General features: G+C 45.3%; 1 protein-coding gene and 1 long non-coding RNA gene across 5 annotated transcripts in view; one reads left to right on the top strand and one right to left on the bottom strand.

Moving 5' to 3' along the window:
* LOC140399614 (Fc receptor-like protein 2) overlaps window positions 1–21,026 on the bottom strand; it is a 42,788-nt gene extending 21,762 nt beyond the window's left edge. The window contains exons 1-5 of one of the 4 annotated variants that reach the window (XR_011937764.1): window positions 20,612–21,026; window positions 15,619–15,730; window positions 9,054–9,083; window positions 6,338–6,589; window positions 3,001–3,267 (exon numbers count right to left, since the gene is read on the bottom strand). Coding sequence is in view for 3 of the 4 variants with exons in the window: in XM_072489145.1 (XP_072345246.1) it covers window positions 3,001–3,267; window positions 6,338–6,589; window positions 9,054–9,083; window positions 15,619–15,649 (580 nt within the window). In the remaining variant the exon portion in view is untranslated. The remainder of the gene's footprint in view (window positions 1–3,000; window positions 3,268–6,337; window positions 6,590–9,053; window positions 9,084–15,618; window positions 15,731–20,611) is intronic. The other 3 variants (XM_072489144.1, XM_072489145.1, XM_072489143.1) reach the window with 3 other exon arrangements.
* Window positions 1–21,346, top strand: part of LOC140399617 (uncharacterized) — a 295,698-nt gene that overhangs the window by 124,889 nt on the left and 149,463 nt on the right. The gene's annotated exons all lie outside the window — the stretch shown is intronic.

The following is a 21,346-nucleotide window of genomic DNA, read 5'->3' as shown; positions in this document are numbered from 1 at the left end:
AAAAGTACACTAAAACGTATGTAATTGTGGTCAATACGTACAATATGTTTCCCTACTGAAACCTCAACCACCTGTCCAGGCTCATTCTCCAACACCAGCTCCAGTACTGCCTCTTCCCCAGTTCCACTATCCATATATTGCATTGGAAAGTTTTCCTGGATACACCTCACAAACACTTCCTGGATACACCTGACAAACTCTGCCCCATCCAAGCCCCGAGCACGAAGTGAGTTTCAATCAATATCGGGGAAGTTAATATCCCCGACCACAACAACCCTATTACTTTTGCACCTATCAAAAAGCTATCTATCTGCTCCTCTATCTCTCGCTTTCAGTTGAGGGTCCTGTAATAAACCCCCTATATTATGATTGCCTTTTCCTGTTCCTAAGCTCGAACCAGATTGCCTCGTTGTATGAGGTTTCAGGGTTGTCCTCCCGCAGTACGGCTATAATATTCTCCTGAATCAGTACTGCTGCTCCACCACCCCTTCTACACCCCCTCGATCTCTCCTGCAGCATTTATACCTCCAACGCCCAGCTGCCAACCCTGCCCTTCTGGAATTAACAATTTGGTTTGAAGATAATCATGAAAATAACCTTTACGTGTTGATTTCGTTAGGTAGAAAGGCTGCCATAATCCAAAGATAATCTGATTCAAGGGGTTTCAGGCCATGAAACGGAAGGAGGTCGATTCAGCCGTTGCTTTGAGAGCGGAGATTGCAGTCAACAATGTGATTGGAATATATCACACAGCTATAGCTCAGTCAATAAAGAAATTTAGCGAAAGATGTTCCATTAACAGATCGCTGAGATTAAATAGAGCTGTCTCTATTTCAGAATATCCTCGATGTCTGTATGTATCCAATTCTGACGAGACGCTGAGATATTGTTGTGAATTCCTCTTTTGAACTGTTTCAACATTAGACTGAATTATGCCACCCCCTCTTTAAAACGATAACTGATTTTACACCCCTTTCAGACTTTTCTACAAAACGATACTAATTGTGTATAACGCGGGAGTATCAGTTCTCAGCGACCTCGGACTGCATTGAAGACCATGCGTTATTTTGACTGCCAGTAAAACTCAGTCAAGTCGCCATAGTCCAGGTGGCCATAGGTTACCTTCACGTTTCAGGGAGGAGAGCGGATTGATGATGATTTAAACGGAGGATCACCACAACTCAGGCGAGGGGCAAGGTTGGAAATACGGTTCTTGATGAAAAACCTCAGCCTGGACATGAACCCTCGTGGTTAGCTTTACTCTGCTTCACAAACTAGCTGTCCAGCCAACTGGGGTTATAATGTAACAGCAGGTGCGAGGTTGCATCCCTTCATCATGCAAGTGAGTGAATCAGTGCGCAGGCAATTTTCATGGCGCAGGTGTACTCTGCCAGCCTTAATGCTTGTTGCATTGCACTTTCGGAGGCTAGGACCACAACACAACCGTGTTGTGCCGAGAAGCAATATTTAGAAACACGCTCGGCCTGGCTTGATAATGTGAAAATGTCACGGAGAAAATAAAATCAAGTATCTGTTCAAGTTCCTATTCTTTAGGGTATTCAAGAACTCTCAGAAGTATTTGGGTTTGCTGGATGTCCCGAGTGAAGCTTCCTGGAGATATTCTGTTTATTTTGGTCAAAGATTGAGTTAATGTTTCGGGAGACAAAGCAGCACAAGATGTTGAAGTTAAAACCGAGCTGGATTTTGCAGGACAGAATGACACATGCAGCTTGTGAGCAGAGTTTTGGGAAGGAAAGTGAATCAAGAACAAAGAACAAAGAAATGTACAGCACAGGAACAGGCCCTTCGGCCCTCCAAGCCCGCGCCAACCATGCTGCCCGACTAAACTACAATCCTTCCTGGGTCCGTATCCCTCTATTCCCATCCTATTCATGTATTTGTCAAGATGCCCCTTAAATGTCACTATCGTCCCTGCTTCCACCACCTCCTCTGGCACCCACTACCCTCTGCGTAAAAAACTTGCTTCGTACAGCTACTCTAAACCTTGCCCCTCTCACCTTAAACCTATGCCCCCTAGTAATTGACCCCTCGACCCTGGGAAAGGTCTCTGACTATCCACTCTGTCTATGCCCCTCATATGCCCCCTAGTAATTGACCCCTCGACCCTGGGAAAAGTCTCTGACTATCCACTCTGTCTATGCCCCTCATAATTTTGTATACCTCTATCAGGTCTCCCCTCAACCTCCTTCGTTCCAGTGAGAACAAACCGAGTTTATTCAACCGCTCCTCATAGCTAATGCCCTCCATACCAGGCAACATTCTGGTAAATCTCTTCTGCACCCTCTCTAAAGCCTCCACATCCTTCTGGTAGTGTGGCGACCAGAATTGAACACTATACTCCAAGTGTGGCCTAACTAAGGTTCTATACAGCTGCAACATGACTTGCCAATTCTTATACTCAATGCCCGGCCAATGAAGGCAAGCATGCCGTAGGCCTTCTTGACTACCTTCTCCACCTGTGTTGCCCCTTTCAATGACCTGTGGACCTGTACACCTCGATCTCTTTGACTTTCAATACTCTGGAGGGTTCTACCATTCACTGTATATTCCCTACCTGCATTAGACCTTCCAAAATGCATTACCTCACATTTGTCCGGATTAAACTCCATCTGCCATCTCTCCGCCCAAGTCTCCAAACAATCTAAATCCTGCTGTATCCTCTGACAGTCCTCATCGCTATCTGCAATTCCACCAACCTTTGTGTCGTCTGCAAACTTACTAATCAGACCAGTTACAGAATCGTAATGGGTTTTTGACTTGGAGAACCTGGATGGACACGCCCCTCACGCGATCGCTCCAATTGAATTCAACGGTAGATTGCTGATATTATGCTCAATTGTGTTTTGCGGAAATGTTCATCTTAAAATTATAAACGTCACTCAACGACCTCGGAAGAGAATTTCAAAGATATCGTTTGTATATTCTGTTTAACTGTATCCATAAATTCCAAAACATTCGCAAGGAAAACCAATGACTAACCTGTCACAGAGATGTTCACTGTCTTGGAGACCCACTTTCTATACTTTGCATTCAGTTCACACCGATAAGATGCTGCATCCGACATTTTAGCACTTTCTATGCTGATCCGCTTTTCAACGGATTCTCGAATCAAATCATTGTGTTGATACCATTGGAAGGGAGATATTCCAAAAGGACTGAGTGGAAACAGCAGACATTCCAGGAAAATAGTATCACCTAAAAGTGGGTATTGTGGCTTTACCTCCAGAGTTAACGTTGGATCAGCAGCTGGAAAACATGTTGGGAACTTCGCAGGTAAATATAAATGGAAATTGGGAAAATACACTTCTTAAATATTTGACAAGTGTATCTTGAATATGCAACTCAACATCCAAGGTGACAGGCATCATCTCCTTCGTTACCAATGGTACAATCTGGAAACCAGTCGCAACATTAATTGCCCCATTAGTTTATGTGGAGATTCCAGATTGTATTTGGCCTTCAACATTCCAATGGAGATGTTGATATCCAATAAGCTATTTTACAAACCGATTAGCAACCCACTCCCTCTTAAAAAAACCTTCCCCTGCCTAGGCGTGAAATAACGAAGTCTAAAAATCTAGCTGATCGAAGCCAATCACCTACTGGGTTGTACCATAAACAGGCAATTCGTGTTCCCGGCGTTCTGCTCCTTGGTCCACAAAATTCTTGCTAATTCGCTGATATTAGAGAAATGACCCGTGACGGAGCGTCTGCCAATTTCCTGATTTCAATCCAGGGCAGTCACATCCCCAAGACTGCCACCAATTCGGTTTCTGAGGTGTTAATGGGTTCCACCTCGAAATAAATGATGATACTGCCTATGGGGCAGTTCTTCGGTAACTTACATTTAAATATCGCTGTTTTAAAAATGTTTATGGCGTACTTACAGTAATTCCCTTCCATTATGTCTGTTGTTTCTGAGACAACATGTGCCTTTTATGCGTGGTCTTTATTCATCCCAAGCCGACAAAAAAAGCGTCTCATTTATCCACATAAGTGGAGAAGTCGAAAGTGTATATTTTGGACTACTACTGGAAAATTAAATGTTAAATACGAATCGCCACCCTCAGGTTCAGTTACTATTCTACCTAGTATATTAATTAGTTGTTCAATTTTCTTTTTTTCCAAATTTGACTCAAGTTCCCTCCCAGCCACTCGGGTCACAGTGTTACTGCGTCGTCACGTCTCAGTTTATCTGCGACACAATTTGAAATCATAAAGAGACACAAGTACCACTAACCCTCCCAGACTGCGGATTTCTCCCATTCGTCTCCGCTCTCCACACGAAGGGCTTACCTGCCTTACTTTGCTACTCACCAATCAACTCTCTCCCTTCTAGTAACTTGAAGCAGGGCAAGGCCACTCACTGGAAATTTGATTGTCACAAACCTAGGGATGTAAAGCACCTCCTCCCACCCAGCCTCGCATTCCCACCTAGCTTCAAATTCCCAACTCACTCCTCCTCGTTTCTCACTCTGGTTCTGTCCTCTATCTCACAGGGAGTGCTCACTGGTGAGCTTCAAATCTCCTTCTTAAAAAGGCTTAAGACGACTAACACCTGGTAACTTTCCTATAAAACAATTGCAATCAGCAGCACTTGCCTCCAAATTAGGCTTGAGGTGATTGGCAGTCAACTGCCACTCAGTTATGTACGGGCGGACAGCTCCTTATTAAACTTTACTGCACAAATGTTGTATTAGGATGGACTACTGAAATTGCAAAAGGAGCAGTCTTACCAATTCAATTCAATTCCCACCTAGCTTGAAAGTTACAGCTTCCAAACTCACACTTGGATTTGTCTCACCCTGCCTCAATTCCAATGAAATAAAGAGACTGGAAAGCAGGCGTCCGATTGGACATACGCAGATTATTTTAACGTGTACTCAAAGTGAGGTTATTTTTATTACAGTACACACAATGGCACGATAATACGGGCGGCACGGGAGCACAGTGGTTAGCACTGTTGCTGCACAGCTCCAGGGTCCCATGTTTGTTTCCCGGCTTGGGGCACTCTCTGCGCCGTGTCTGCACGTTCTCCCCGTGTGTGCGTGGGTTTCCTCCGGCTGCTCCGGTTTCCTCCCACAGTCCAAATGATGTGCAGTTTAGGTGGATTGGCCTTGATAAATTGCCCCTAGTGTCTAAACAAGTGTAGGTGGGTTTACGGGGATAGGGTGGAGGTGCGGGGATAGAATGGAGGAGTGGGCTTGGGTGGGGTGCTCTTTTCAAGGGCCGGTGGAGACTCAATGGGCCGAATGGCCTCCTTCTGCACTGTAAATTCTATGTTTCTATGAATACACCTGCAATCAGGTCGCAGCTTACTGCATTGCTTATACACAGCTGATTATATTATCAGCCATTATCCTACATTTAGGTAACTGTTGGACTCCCCCTCCCACCCGCGAACCATGCTAGTTCATTTTGCAAATGAATCCACATCTGACTATGCAGACGATCCGGTATCTTCAAACGGAAGTGTCAATTGCATATTTCAACTGCAAATGGACCTCAAAGGCATACCATTGCATATTTTTGAAGCGGTCCATTGAAAATAAAACATGTTCGGAGGTCAAAAGACATATGAATCTAAAATGTAGCCGCAATAAAAGCATTAATGATTCCTCTCATTTATTTGATATAATGCACAACGCACACTCCATGCAGCCTAATCTGAGCTGCTATGTAAGCTGTGTGTTAAAATCAATGAGAATTACACCCTCTCACGACGAAGGCATGTTTGTTGGTTTTGTCTTTCCGATGAATTGAAAACTATGAGAATGGTGGGCAACTGTCTGCTGGTTGGTTTGCTAAATCTGTGAACAATTGAACTCTCAAAGTTGTTAATAATTTAAGGTAAATGTAATTTGTGGGTTTGTACGTTCTGCCCCTGGGGAACAGCGGGTCTCTGCCTATTTGGCAGAGGGTATAGAGTTCAGTACATCTCTGACCTGTCGCCAATTGTCAACTTCATCTGAGTATTTAAAAACAAAATAGAGTACCCAATTCATTTTTACAATTAAGGGGCAATTTAGCGTGGCCGATCCACCTACCCTGCACATCTTTCGGTTGTGGGGGCGATACCCACGCAGACACGGGGAGAATGTGCAAACTCCACACGGACAGTGACCCAGGGCCGGGATAGAATCAGCGACCTCGGCGCTGTGAGGCAGCAGTGCTAACCACTGCGCCAACGTGCTGCCCCTACTTCATCCGAGTATGATGTGTGTTCGATATTACATTTGAATGTTCGATGTCTTTGCAAACGATAGTTTTCTTGACCGAGAATAAGGTTTTATCATAACGTCCAGAGTTAACATACCGACAGTGACAACGTTCAGAGGTTCACTCCTTCGATATTTTGGCCACCATCCAACTCTGCAGCTGTATGATCCTCCAGTGCGAGGGTCTGCAGTTCCTGAGAATGTGAAACTATTATATCCAAATGATTGGTTATCTTTGTACCAGGAGTATTTCGTATATCTGTTATTGTAGAGGCACTGCATTTCGAAATAGAACCCTTCTTTTATAATTTGATCACTGGGAACAATAATCACCACCTTTGGGACTTCTGCTGTTTGAAAGACAATGACAGATACAAATGATTAGAAATATTGAACCGATGGTTTTCACTCTCCATTGTAGTTAATGTCATGGATCATTTTACACGGTGAAAGTACAAGTGCTACTTGTGAAGTATTTAATAATCATCATTTCAAATTAGGAGACGATAGAAAACAATAAGAACGGTCACAGCCTTCACTTCGTGCCGGGACCTTTCAAAATACTTGGTCTGGGGCATTTATTACTGGGCAGGTATGTTACATGAATAACGGCTATCTTGGAAGCAATATGGGAGCTGGATGCTTCAAGCTGGCAGTTCCTGAAATCCAATGCACCCTCGTTCCCCGGCCGTCAATGTCCACATGATGTATTAACAGATGAAGTCACATTGCCATTATTGAATCAGGGGGATCAGAGGCAGCAGGAATTATCTTCGTGTTCCAGAATATCTAAACTGAGATCCTGCTACCCTGACGCTTCTGATCCAGAATCGCATGGAAGCGGCAGGCAGTCTATTTGGAGGCGTGTTCATGTGAAAATGCCTCAGCAGACCTGGGTCTGGAAATAGAGAGTTCCATGCAAGAGTTTTATGGTCCTCGACATTACTTCAGCCGAATGTTGCCTCAACATAAGCGCTATCAGTGGAGATCGCAGTCAAGATAAACAGTTCACTCTCCAGTGCCTAACTTTATGAATTGATAAGAATAACCGTATATTCGGTCCAGTGGAAACTTCAAAAACAAAAGTTCAATTGATGTGGACGTCAACATTGTTGCCAATCATAAAATCGCCTTTTCACTGAGTTCCTCGCTTGGCCATTTCAGGGCCAGTGAACCAAATTGCTGTGGGTCTGCTTGTTCCATATAGGCTAAAGGAGGCAAGGGTGCTAATTTAAGCCATGTCAGCTCAACCAACTGGCTTAGAATCCTAGCATTATGGAAAGGTTACTGCACAGGATGAAGCCATTGGACCCAGCTTACCATGCCAGCCACAGGACATCATGGTGTCCTTTCTAATCCCACCTTACTGCAGCTAGTCCACAGCCCAGTAGCTTGGCGCACTGAAGGTGCAGATGTGATTTTGGAAGAGCTCAGGGTCTCTGCCTCTATCACCGAGCAGGGAATTCCAGACCCCCACGACGCACTGAACAAATTTATTTCTTCCTCACGTCCCCTCTGAACCTTCTGCCTATCTTGCATCTCTGTCCCTTGGTTCTAGAATTCTCCACTAAGAGGTAAAAAATCCAATCCACCCTATCTCTTCCCCTCATAATTATGTACACCTCAAGTGATTCACCCCTCAGCCTTATTTGTAGCCAGAATAGTAACCCCAACCTTTCCAATCTCTCTTGATGTACTATTAACTGGACCTGGATTCACATGTGTCAGACAAGGTTAGGACGGTAGATTTTCTTATGAAAAGTCACTAATGAACCTGAGTGATTTTAGACCATTACAGAGCGGAGTTGTTGGATTCTAGTTTAATTTATTAAATTCCACCAGCTGCTGAATTTGATCCAATGCTCAAGGCCAGCTCGTCTGGTAACATTACGACATCCGGCTTTTCAAAACTTCCAGTGCTCCACCAGCATAATCGCATAGATCATCCTGCCACCACCACCACCAACCCCACCCCCCGGCCCCCTCTCCCCCGCACGGCCTTATGTTTCGCCACCATATTGAATTCGTTCAGGTGTGTGGTCAACTAAGCGCAAATTCCTGACCTTGTTGTTCGAATTGGGATGCCTGAATAGAATGTAACCGGGCAGCCGGTTCCCGCGATGACGCTGGCAAAACAAGGACAACAGGTTTGTTGAAACTTGAGAATGAACCTCACTGCTCTGTTTACATAGAATTTACAGTGCAGAAGGAGGCCATTCGGCCCATCGAGTCTGCACCGGCTCTTGGAAAGAGCACCCTACCCAAGGTCAACACCTCCACCCTACCCCCATAACCCAGTAGCCCCACCCAACACTAAGGGCAATTTTGGACACAAAGGGCAATTTTTCATGGCCAATCCACCTAACCCGCACATCTTTGGACTGTGGGAGGAAACCGGAGCACCCGGAGGAAACCCACGCACACACGGGGAGGATGTGCAGACTCCGCACAGACAGTGACCCAAGCCGGGAATCAAACCTGGGACCCTGGAGCTGTGAAGCAATTGTGCTATCCACAAGGCTACTTGTATACTCCAGGTAATGTCAAGTTCAGCGAGAAGGATTGGAAAGCTAGTGATTCATCAAATCACCCTGCCCCCACTTATTTAATCCTACCGAAACACATGTCTGGAAGGAGATGTATCTGAACGTAACATTGTTCTATTTGAATGTGAATTAAAGGGGAATGTCACCAACTGCAAGTCAGCTAACCGCCGATAAACCTAGCAATCCCGCCACCCATTCCCTCACCTCCCCCACGCCGTCCTTTCATTAACTTTCACAAAATAATTATCACACTGCAATATTAACATACCTTTGCTGGTGATGTGACGAAAACCTGATACTGCGGAAGTGAATACAAGGTGACAGATGTTAATCTTCTCATTTTCAGATGCAACTGCGTTCTACATGCGAGGTTCTGAAACATTGTGAACTGATAAAGCACATCCGTCAGGTCACACACATTAAACATCGCTTCCATTGCCGTGGGTGAGAAGTGTACAAATTCAGGTCTGCTATCCACAATTTCCAGTTTCCTTTTGATGCACAGCCAGACGTTCGAGGACTGACTGTTAAGTGGCGTAAAATCATGGGGAGGATTCAATGTTGGTGAATCATAGAATCACTACAGTGCGGAAGGTGGTCATTCGTCCCACTTTCTGGACCGACTGTTCGAAAAGCCATCCTACCGAGGCCCGCGTTCCCACCTTATTCATGTCACACCACCCTGAGCGGCAGTTTAACACGGGCAATCCACTTAACCTCCACAGCTCTTGACTGTGGGAGGAAACCGGAGCACCCGGAGGAAACCCACGCAGACATGGGGAAAATGTCAAACTCCACACCGACAATCGTCATTGAACCATGTCGCTGACGGTGTGAGGCAGCAGTGCTAACCACTGTGCCGCTGGGTTGTAGTGGCGAGTCTTTTAGAAAGAAGAATGATTTGGTTAACTACGGTCCAACAAATAAGATAAGGCACTCTAAGTGAATAATAAATCAATGTATTAATAATTTGATCGACTTATTTTAACGGTTGTTTGATTGGTCGAAGCACATCAAGTATTTTTACCTGGATTTCAAAGATGTTGGAAAGAATGCAGAAAAGATTTACTAGGATGTTACCGGGACTTGATGGTTTGAGTTATAAGGAGAGGCTGGATAGACTGGGACTTTTTTCCCTGGAGCGTAGGAGGCTTAGGGGTGATCTTATAGAGGTCTATAAAATAATGAGGGGCATAGATAAGGTAGATAGTCGACATCTTTTCCCAAAAGTAGGGGAATCTAAAACTAGAGGGCATAGGTTTAAGGTGAGAGGGGAGAGATTCAGAAGGGCCCAAAGGGGCAATTTCTTCACTCAGAGGGTAGTGAGTGTCTGGAATGGGCTGCCAGAGGTAGTAGTAGAGGCGGGTACAATTGTGTCTTTTAAAGAGCATTTAGATAGTTACATGGGTAAGATGGGTATAGAGGGTTATGGGCCAAGTGCGGGCAACTGGGACTAGCTTAATGGTAAAAACTGGGCGGCATGGACTGGTTGGGCCGAAGGGCCTGTTTCCATGCTGTAAACTTCTATGATTCTATAAGAGAGCTGTAGGCCTTAGAATGTCAAAGATGGGGGTCTTAATGAGTGGGGGGGGGGGGGGGTGTTTTATTTTCAAGTGGAGTTTATTTTATTTTATAAAAATAAATTTAGAGTAACCGATTCTTTTTTTTCCCAATTAAGGGGCAATTTAGCGTGGCCAATCTAACTACCATGCGCATCTTTGGGTTGTGCGGGTGAGACACATGCAGACGGGGAGAATGTGCAAACTCCACACAAACAGTGAGCCGGGCCTGGGATTAAACCCGGACCTCAGCCCCGTGAGGCAGCTGTACTTGCCACAGCGCCAGTTTGCCGCCGTGGAGTTTAAAACAGTAGTCGAAGGTTCAAAACTATGATGTTCAGTATTTTGCGACAAATTGGTCGCCGTCTCTTTTAAATTATCTACATTCAGCAGAGAACTTGTACTGAAGGTTCCCCCGATTTATTATTGTGATGGCAGGATTGTGGTACGGGAAATGGCAATCAATGGAGTGTGCAAGAATGAGCGGGGATCTGAATGAAACCAATACAATTCTGACGGGCGGGGGTCAGAATTGAAACACAAATTACGTTTCCTCGTCTGCGTGATCTAGAAGAGTTGGCCACGGTCTCAGGAAACGAAAAATCTCAGAATGAGGCCTCAGATGTGGAGTACTTACTCCTCGCAGAGGCTGGTGAGCGTGTGGAATTCGGCACAACACAAGGCTATGCGGTGTCATTCGCATAATGCATGTGGGAAGGAAATAGATACACTCCTAGAAATTAAATGCGTCAGTGGTTTCGGGAGTACTTGGCGATATGACGCTGAGTTTTGGGATCTGCCCGTATCATATTGAATGGCTGTGTTGGCTGAATCGACTGGAAAGGCTAATTGGTGCTTCAATTTGTAATTGTAAAGAGCGGCACAATGGTAAAGTGGTTCCTTTCACAGCTCAGGTGACTGTCTTCGAGTCAGTGCTTCATAAAATTCTATTCCCAGCTCCATCTGGTGGCCAGTTATGATATTACATTAACCCTTTATATACTTGACATTCTGCGTAATGTAACATCCACTTTTCTTTGAAAAATGTTTGAAACACTTTCAAACGTTTAATACGTGTACGGGAATTAATTTTTGTCTGTCATGTTCAATGTCATGACAGATATACTAATATCACAATTAGAGAATTATAGGTTATTATTGTTTACAAGTTTAGACCAGCAGGTTGTTCCCTTATCCTCTTGGACCTTCTTAATACACTCGAGGTGTCATTAAAATTGTCCTTTGTCTGGTCGTTTTCCAGGGTGGAAGAGTCAATTACTCGGGGGCATCGTTTTATGTTGCATGGGGCAAGGTTTAAAGCTAATGTAGGAGGCAAGTCTTTTACACAAAGGGTGGTGGGTGCCTGGAACTCACTGCCGGGGGAAGGAGTGGAAGCTGACACAATACTAACTTTTAAGGGGCGTCTGGACAACTCCATGAATAGGACGGGAATAGAGGGATATGGTCCTCAGAAGTGTCGGGGATTTTAGTTCAGATGTGCAGCATGGTCGGCACGGGCTTGGAGGGCCGAAGGGCCTGTTCCTGTGCTGTACATTTCTTTGTTCTTTGTTCTTTGAGTGTGCACATTCCCCACATGTCTGCGTGCTTCACTTCCGTGTGCTCTGATTTCTTCCCACATGTCAAGTATGTGCTGGTTAGGTGTACTGGCCATGCAAAATTGCCCTTGAATTTCCAAACGTGGAGTTACGTGGGCAGGGCAAAGGGGTTGGCCCCGTGTAGGGTGCTCTTTCGGAGAGTTCCTGCAGACATGATGGGCCGAATGGCCGCAATCTCCATTGAAAGGAGTCTATGAATTGTCTTTATTTCTATATGTGGCGTAACATTTAAAAGCTTGATGGTTCTATTTCATTGCCTAATTAATGTTATCGTGAAAAGTTACATATTATTTCCAGGTTTGTCAATTAATTGTATTTATATTACCACAGACGCGTTATATTCTCGGACTATTAGTCCCCGTGTTCCAGTCGCATTCAAATTATGCTGTCGTCCCTGTTACAGACATTTGAAGTGACTACTCAACGTGAAGATTCAATTCGGAGTAAATTAGCTCTGCCCAAAAGAATGGGCGTTTTAACACTGATTAATGTTATTTCTTTTTAAAATACATTTAGAGTACCCGATTCATTGTTTCCAATTAAGGGGCAATTTCGCGTGGCTAATCCACCTACCCTGCAATTAGAACATAGAACAATACAGCGCAGTACAGGCCCTTCGGCCCACGATGTTGCACCGAAACAAAAGCCATCTAACCTACACTATGCCATTATCATCCATATGTTTATCCAATAAACTTTTAAATGCCCTCAATGTTGGCGAGTTCACTACTGTAGCAGGTAGGGCATTCCACGGCCTCACTACTCTTTGCGTAAAGAACCTACCTCTGACCTCTGTCCTATATCTATTACCCCTCAGTTTAAAGCTATGTCCCCTCGTGCCAGCCATTTCCATCCACGGGAGAAGGCTCTCACTGTCCACCCTATCCAACCCCCTGATCATTTTGTATGCCTCTATTAAGTCTCCTCTTAACCTTCTTCTCTCCAACGAAAACAACCTCAAGTCCATCAGCCTTTCCTCATAAGATTTTCCCTCCATACCAGGCAACATCCTGGTAAATCTCCTCTGCACCCGCTCCAAAGTCTCCACGTCCTTCCTATAATGCGGTGACCAGAACTGTACGCAATACTCCAAATGCGGCCGTACCAGAGTTCTGTACAGCTGCAACATGACCTCCCGACTCCGGAACTCAATCCCTCTACCAATAAAGGCCAACACTCCATCGGCCTTCTTCACAACCCTATCAACCTGGGTGGCAACTTTCAGGGATCTATGTACATGGACACCTAGATCCCTCTGCTCATCCACACTTTCAAGAACTTTACCATTAGCCAAATATTCCGCATTCCTGTTATTCCTTCCAAAGTGAATCACCTCACACTTCTCTACATTAAACTCAATTTGCCACCTCTCAGCCCAGCTCTGCAGCTTATCTATATCCCTCTGTAACCTGCTACATCCTTCCACACTATCGACAACACCACCGACTTTAGTATCGTCTGCAAATTTACTCACCCACCCTTCTGCGCCTTCCTCTAGGTCATTGATAAAAATGACAAACAGCAACGGCCCCAGAACAGATCCTTGTGGTACTCCACTTGTGACTGAACTCCATTCTGAACATTTCCCATCAACCACCACCCTCTGTCTTCTTTCAGCTAGCCAATTTCTGATCCACATCTCTAAATCACCCTCAATCCCCAGCCTCCGTATTTTCTGCAATAGCCTACCGTGGGGAACATTATCAAACGCTTTGCTGAAATCCATATACACCACATCAACTGCTCTACCCTCATCTACCAGTTCAGTCACCTTCTCAAAGAACTCAATAAGGTTTGTGAGGCATGACCTACCCTTCACAAAGCCATGCTGACTATCCCTGATCATATTATTCCTATCTAGATGATTATAAATCTTGTCTCTTATAATCCCCTCCAAGACTTTACCCACTACAGATGTGAGGCTCACCGGTCTATAGTTGCCGGGGTTTTCTCTGCTCCCCTTTTTGAACAAAGGGACCACATTTGCTGTCCTCCAGTCCTCTGGCACTATTCCTGTAGCCAATGATGACATAAAAATCAAAGCCAAAGGTCCAGCAATCTCTTCCCTGGCCTCCCAGAGAATCCTAGGATAAATCCCATCAGGTCCCGGGGGCTTATCTATTTTCAGCCTGTCCAGAATTGCCAACACCTCTTCCCTACGTACCTCAATGCCATCTAATCTATTAGCCTGGGGCTCAGCATTCTCCTCCACAACATTATCTTTTTCCTGAGTGAATACTGACAAAAAATATTCATTTAGTATCTCGCCTATCTCTTCAGACTCCACACACAATTTCCCATCCCTGTCCTTGACTGGTCCTACTCTTTCCCTAGTCATTCGCTTATTCCTGGCATACCTATAGAAAGCTTTTGGGTTTTCCTTGATCCTTCCTGCCAAATACTTCTCATGTCCCCTCCTTGCTCGTCTTAGCTCTCTCTTTAGATCCTTCCTCGCTACCTTGTAACTATCCATCGCCCCAACTGAAACTTCACACCTCATCTTCACATAGGCCTCCTTCTTCCTCTTAACAAGAGATTCCACTTCCTTGGTAAACCATGGTTCCCTCGCTCGACGCCTTCCTCCCTGCCTGACCGGTACATACTTATCAAGAACACGCAGTAGCTGATCCTTGAACAAGCCCCACTTATCCAGTGTGCCCAACACTTGCAGCCTACTTCTCCACCTTATCCCCCCCAAGTCACGTCTAATGGCATCATAATTGCCCTTCCCCCAGCTATAACTCTTGCCCTGCGGTGTATACTTATCCCTTTCCATCATTAACGTAAACGTCACCGAATTGTGGTCACTGTCCCCAAAGTGCTCTCCTACCTCCAAATCCAACACCTGGCCTGGTTCATTACCCAAAACCAAATCCAACGTGGCCTCGCCTCTTGTTGGCCTGTCAACATATTGTTTCAGGAAACCCTCCTGCACACACTGTACAAAAAACGACCCATCTATTGTACGCAAACTATATCTTTTCCAGTCAATATTTGGAAAGGCATTGAGGGCATTTAAAAGTTTACTGGATAAACATATGGATGATAATGGCATAGTGTAGGTTAGATGGCTTTTGTTTCGGTGCAACATCGTGGGCCGAAGGGCCTGTACTGCGCTGTATTGTTCTATGTTCTATGTAAAGTTAAAGTCTCCCATAATAACTACCCTGTTACTTTCGCTCTTATCCAGAATCATCTTCGCCATCCTTTCCTCTACATCCCTAGAACTATTAGGAGGCCTATAAAAAAACTCCCAAAAGGGTGACCTCTCCTTTCCTGTTTCTAACTTCAGCCCATACTACCTCGGAAGAAGAGTCCCCATCTAGCATCCTCTCCGCCACCGTAATACTGCTCTTGACTAGCAGCGCCACACGTCCCCCTCTTTTACCTCCTTCTCTGAGCTTACTAAAACACCTAAACCCCGGAACCTGCAACATCCATTCCTGTCCCTGCTCTATCCATGTCTCCAACCCAATTCTTTGGGTTGTGGGGGCGCAAACACGGGGAGAATGTGCAAACTCCAGACGGACAGTGACCCAGAATCAGGATCGAATCTGGGACGTCGGCGCCGTGTGACACCAGTGCTAGCCATTGTGCCACCGTGCTGCCCCAACACTGCTTATTGTTCTCATACACGACGTGTTTATCTTTTACGTACCAATGAGTAGAAGGAGGCAAAAGGTACCCATGCCTATTACAAATCTACAGCTGAAATTGAATTCCCTTGTGAGGACATCCTCTTCCGATCAGCTCTTGTGTGCTGCAGTTTCCTGAAGAAATGAATCAGAACTTCAGTGAGCATGGAAGGAGTCAGTTCTGTCGGTAGGGACGTTTGCATTGGCCATGAAGGGCTCTCCTTCCCTTTGAACAGTTATGCATAGATTACTTTTACATTTCCAAGCCGTTAGCTCGCGTTAATGATAGCAATTGTCAAATACAAATCAAACACGAGGAGGCAGCAAACTCACTGCTCTTTGCAGATTATGCAGATTGCGTTTAGGAAGGTTGGCATCAACATTTAAAGTCTGAGACATAACCAATTAATTCCCCAAACCTTGTATTGCTTGGCAATTGTGCTGCTAGCCAACTAAATAAATTCACCCGAGGAAGGAGCAGCGCTCCGAAAGCTAGTGACATCGAAACAAACCTGTTGGACTTTAACCTGGTGTTGTAAGACTTCGTACCCAACTAAATAAAGACGCTGATCCGATATAAACAGTGATACAGTTGGCTGGAGGGACTAAGGTAAAAGGCGTTTAAATTATGACTTACTCCAACCTCAATGTCACCTTTGTTCGAGCTCAGTTATGGCCCAGATGGACGTTCCTGTTTAACTTCCTGCAGCGCCAAGTTGTCGAAACGCAAAGGTGGAAGCGAGAGTGATGGACTGTGCTCACTGCACATTCTGATAGCTGAATCAGATGTCATGTTGCACAACTAATTATTCAAGTCCCCGCAGCGTTTCGCAAAAGCATGTTTCGGCTGACAAATTACTGAAGCCTAAAATCGGGCCCATCAGGGGCCTTGAACCTCGTGGGCTTTATCCGACTCCGCCTCGCTCCTGCCAATACTTTACACCATCCCAAAGGCTAGAAAGATATTATTCCGCACCATAAGAAGCGTTGCGTCTCGAAAATATGCGGCACTCCGAGGAGATATTCCTGCGACCTGTCAAACTTGCAGCACTGGTTTTGTTGTGTTGCTTGTCATATGCTAATATCTGTGACTTATGGAACAATTGGTGTTCCAAGGGCTACCGAGAGCATATCGTGCCATCTTGGTCTGAACTTAGTAGCCATGATAATGAAATATTGGGTGGCTGAGTATAAATCATACTTATAATGCAGTTATGTATGCCCATGAGTTCAATGTATATTTACATTCTAAGTATGAATATCTAGACGGAACCTGTACGATTAGTATCTCGATGTTTTATATTGCCATGAAGATATACAGAGCCGTGCATGAATCAGTTGCTATATGTTAAATTTGCTGCAGTTGCATACATTCCAGATTCATCAGTACATTTATACCTTTACTGTGGCACTGACCACTTTAACAGCCAACTAGATGAGGCCTGTTATTGGAATCAATATTACCCTGCTCCTATGTGTTCGCCTATTTCTAATATCTCCATCAAATGACCAGTCATTTGGTATTGGGTATACGCCAATCCTGTAGGTTTTTGGACAGTAATGATAGTTGCACTGTCCTATAAGTTAGAGTTTAGAATTAGAACCAACTTATTGTTGCACTATTTTGCAGCAGTATTATTTTAGATTTTCATGTCGACCTAGACGTCTGCGTCAGGAAACAGACGCCGCCTTTATGGTGTAGATTGCATATTATAAGCTACAATTAATGAATATTAGAGATCTTTTCGAAATCACATTATTTTCGCTTTTCACTGGATCAAAATGGAAAAAATCCTTTCACTAAACGTGTCCCTGTACAGAGTGGCCAAGGCAATGCACTCTTTAATTACTAATGCTCTGCTCCTCTCCCCCCTTCCCTTCTGAGCAACAGGGACAGACTCCGTGCCAGAGGCCCGTACCCCATGGCTTACCCCTGGTAAGTCGTCCCCCCCACAAGTATCCAAAGCGGTGTACTTGTTTCTCAGGGGAACGACCGCAGGGGATCCCTGCACTGACTGCTTCTTCCCAGTCCTTCTTACAGTTACCCATCTATCTCCAATCTTTGGTGTAACTAATTCCCTGAAGCTGCTATCTATGACCCCCTCTGCCTCCCGAATGATCCGAAGTTCTTCCAACTCCAGCTCCAGTTCCCTAACTCGGTCTTGGAGGAGCTGGAGATGGCAGCACTTCCTGCAGGTAAAATCAGCAGGGACACTAACGGCATCCCTCACCTCAAACATCCTGCAGGAGGAACATTGCACTCCCTTCCCTGCCATTCCTCTAACTTTCTACCAAGATCTGGCTAACAACTAACTTAAATTTTTTTTAAAAATAATAATAATATAATATGGCACTTACCTCAGACCAATGGGTTTTATTATTAGGTTAGAGGAGGAGGGCGGGTGGGAGACACTACACGTGTAGTGTCTCGGGTTTCCTTTCCACCAGAATTTATTGGTGAGGGTCTTCCCAGAAGTCCGCGGGTCGACTTCCTGTTCCCGCCTTAAAACACTAAATTTTTTTTAAAAACAGCAAAGAGGGACCGAAAAAGGCACCAGGTAAGTGTTTACCGCTGAAATCGACTGGCCTGCTCCTGTGAAGGTCTCCCAGAAATCACTAACGCACTGCTCCCGCTGAAATTGACTCACCTGCTCCGCTCCCGCTGAAATCGACTGGCCTGCTCCTGCAAAGACAAGTGTTTTTAAAGGAGAGACTTCCCTCCCAGAAATCACGGGCGTCATTCTCCGCCGGCGGGAGTCTCCGTTTTGCCGGCGCCCGGGGGGGGTTTCCCGAAGGCGTGGGGCTGCCCCACAATGGCCGGATTGATTCCAGGCGGGGATAGGCAGATTATTGGCGTTTTGGGAAAATAAGCGATACGGGTAGAGGGCGGGAAAATGGAGTTCAAAATCTAGCTAAACCATGATCACATTGAATGGAGCGCCAGACCCTATGGGCCGAATGGTCTACTCCATCTACTGTATCATATGTTCATTATTTACTTAGAGCAGAGATGAGAATAATTATTGGATGTGGGCTAATCACAATGGTTAGAACAAGAATCTGTCCCAGATAAAAGGCAAGGAACAGCCACAAGGGCGGCACTCTAGCATAGTGATTATCACTGTTGCTTTACAGCGCCAGGGTCCCGGGTTCGATTCCCGGCTTTGGTCACAGTCTGTGCGGAGTCTGCACCTTCTCCCCGTGTCTGCGTGGGTTTCCTCCGGGTGCTCCGGTTTGTTCCCACAAGTCCGCAAACACGTGCTTGTTGGGTGAATTGGACATTCTGAATTCTCCCTCTGTGTACCCGAACAGGCGCCGGAATGTGGCGACGAGGACTTTTTCACAGTAACTTCATTGCAGTGTTAATGTAAACCTACTTGTGAAAGTAAAGATTATTATTATTCTCATTATTATAAAAGAGTAAAGGGATAATATTAGGCCTTCAAACAACGGGTAGCTGATGTACAGACCAGTTACATCACAAGGCAGAAGGTTGGTACTCCACGGTGGCACAGTGTTTAGCACTGTTGCCTCGCAGCACCAGGGTCTCAGGTTCGATACCCGGTTTGGGTCACTGTCTGTGATTTGTTTGCACGTTATTGCCGTCTCTGCATGGGTTTCTTCCGGGTTCTCCCATTCGACCCACAGTCCAAAGATATCTGGGTTAGGTAGATTGGCCAGGACAACTTGCACTTTAGTGCCCAAAGATGAGAAGTAAAATAAAAGGGAGCTTGAGAGGCTTTTAATGAGCACCAATAACCAGATGACTCACTGAACGATACATCCCTGTGGTTGACTTTCTGAATCTATATTTTGCATTTCCTTGCAATGAAAATTAAAACTGACAATTTTTGCGGTCAACAGGACATGAAGAGCCAGAAAATACAGCACAGAACAGGCCCCTCGGCCCACGATGTTGTGCCGAACCTTTGTCCTAGATTAATCATAGATTATCATTGAATTTACAGTGCAGAAGGAGGCCATTCGGCCCTTTGAGTCTGCACCAGACCCTACCCAAACTCAACACCTCCACCCAACACCAAGGGCAATTTGGACATTAAGGGCAATTTATCATTGGCCAATTCACCTAACCCCCACATCTTTGGACTGTGGGAGGAAACTGGAGCACCCGGAGGAAACCCACGCAGACACGGGGAGGACGTGCAGACTCCGCACAGACAATGACCCAAGCCGGAATTGAACCTGGGACCATGGATCTGTGAAGCAATTGTGCTATCCACAATGCTACCGTGCTGCCCTTAAGAACAAATAAATCTACACTATATCATTTTCCCGTAATCCATGTACCTATCCAACAGCTGCTTGAAGGTCCCTAATGTTTCCGACTCAACTACTTCCACAGGCAGTGCATTCCATGCCCCCACTACTCTCTGGGTAAAGAACCTACCTCTGATATCCCTCCTATATCTTCCACCTTTCACCTTAAATTTATGTCCCCTTGTAATGGTGTGTTCCACCTGGGGAAAAAGTCTCTGACTGTCTACTCTATCTATTCCCCTGATCATCTTATAAACCTCTATCAAGTCGCCCCTCATCCTTCTCCACTCTAATGAGAAAAGGCCTAGCACCCTCAACCTTTCCTCGTAAGACCTACTCTCCATTCCAGGCAACATCCTGGTAAATCTTCTTTGCACCTTTCCAAAGCTTCCACATCCTTCCTAAAATGAGGCGACCAGAACTGTACACAGTACTCCAAATGTGGCCTTACCAAAGTTTTGTACAGCTGCATCATCACCTCACGGCTCTTAAATTCAATCCCTCTGTTAATGAACGCAATTCAATCCCTCTGTTAATGAACGCAATTCAATCCCTCTGTTAATGAACGCAATTCAATCCCTCTGTTAATGAACGCAACGATTCCATGGACAGAATTACTCAGTATATCTTGTGATCAAACGCTCCATCAATAAATATATCAGTCGGCTTGTTACATCAGTAGTAACAATGAAGTTACTGTGAAAATTCCTTAGCCGCCACTGACATACTGATACTTACAAATGAGAAGAAAAGACCAGGGGCGATCCATAGAGACTCCTGTCTCTATCTCGTCTTGCTCCCAGTGATCGATTCCGATTCCGGCCTGGGACAGCGAGGACAGGGGGCCTGAAGGAGATAGAGGGGGAGCAGTGTATTACCTTATACCCCACACTTGCATAAAGTTGCAGTCGCTATTACTGTGAGATGCTGCTGCCTGAACAGATGGTGACAGTTATTTAACAAAGTGTCCCCCAGGAGTTTAGACGGGGTGAGTAGGTTTTTTCAGAGCAGAGAGAGAACTTCTTCAAAAAGGTTCCCCTTCCTTTTTCGTGGTCTCCACTAGCAGCAGAGGCGAGAATGTGGCATCACACGACCCTGTCAGGCTGGGAATGAGAAATAAGACACTCAGGCCAATGATTCACAGCGCAACCAAGTAGGAGGACGTGTGGAATTGAGTCTGCAAGAGTCCAACTCAGAAGTGTAAATCTAAACGGAAACATGTGCAGCGGTTGACTGGCTATCTTGTGACTTCAGGAAACAGCAGAGGGGCAAAAGGAGGAAGCTATTCCTTTCTGATATCAACTCTCATCTTAAAGTGAACTGGTTCCAAACCGCAGCTGGGCTGATAAAGAAGAGTTTCCAACTCCCAGCTGGAGAAAAGAAGAAACGCTTTTCACCTCTTGTTCTCATCCTGGGGGGATTGATACTTCCACTTTTAGTCTTCCAGTTCCTCGTTCGGACCATCTCTCTGGA

This window comes from Scyliorhinus torazame, chromosome 23 (genome assembly GCF_047496885.1).
Source record: "Scyliorhinus torazame isolate Kashiwa2021f chromosome 23, sScyTor2.1, whole genome shotgun sequence".
In the NCBI taxonomy this organism is placed as follows: domain Eukaryota; kingdom Metazoa; phylum Chordata; class Chondrichthyes; order Carcharhiniformes; family Scyliorhinidae; genus Scyliorhinus; species Scyliorhinus torazame.
Note: the sequence above shows the minus strand (reverse complement) of the source record. Positions and strands in the feature narration are given on the sequence as shown.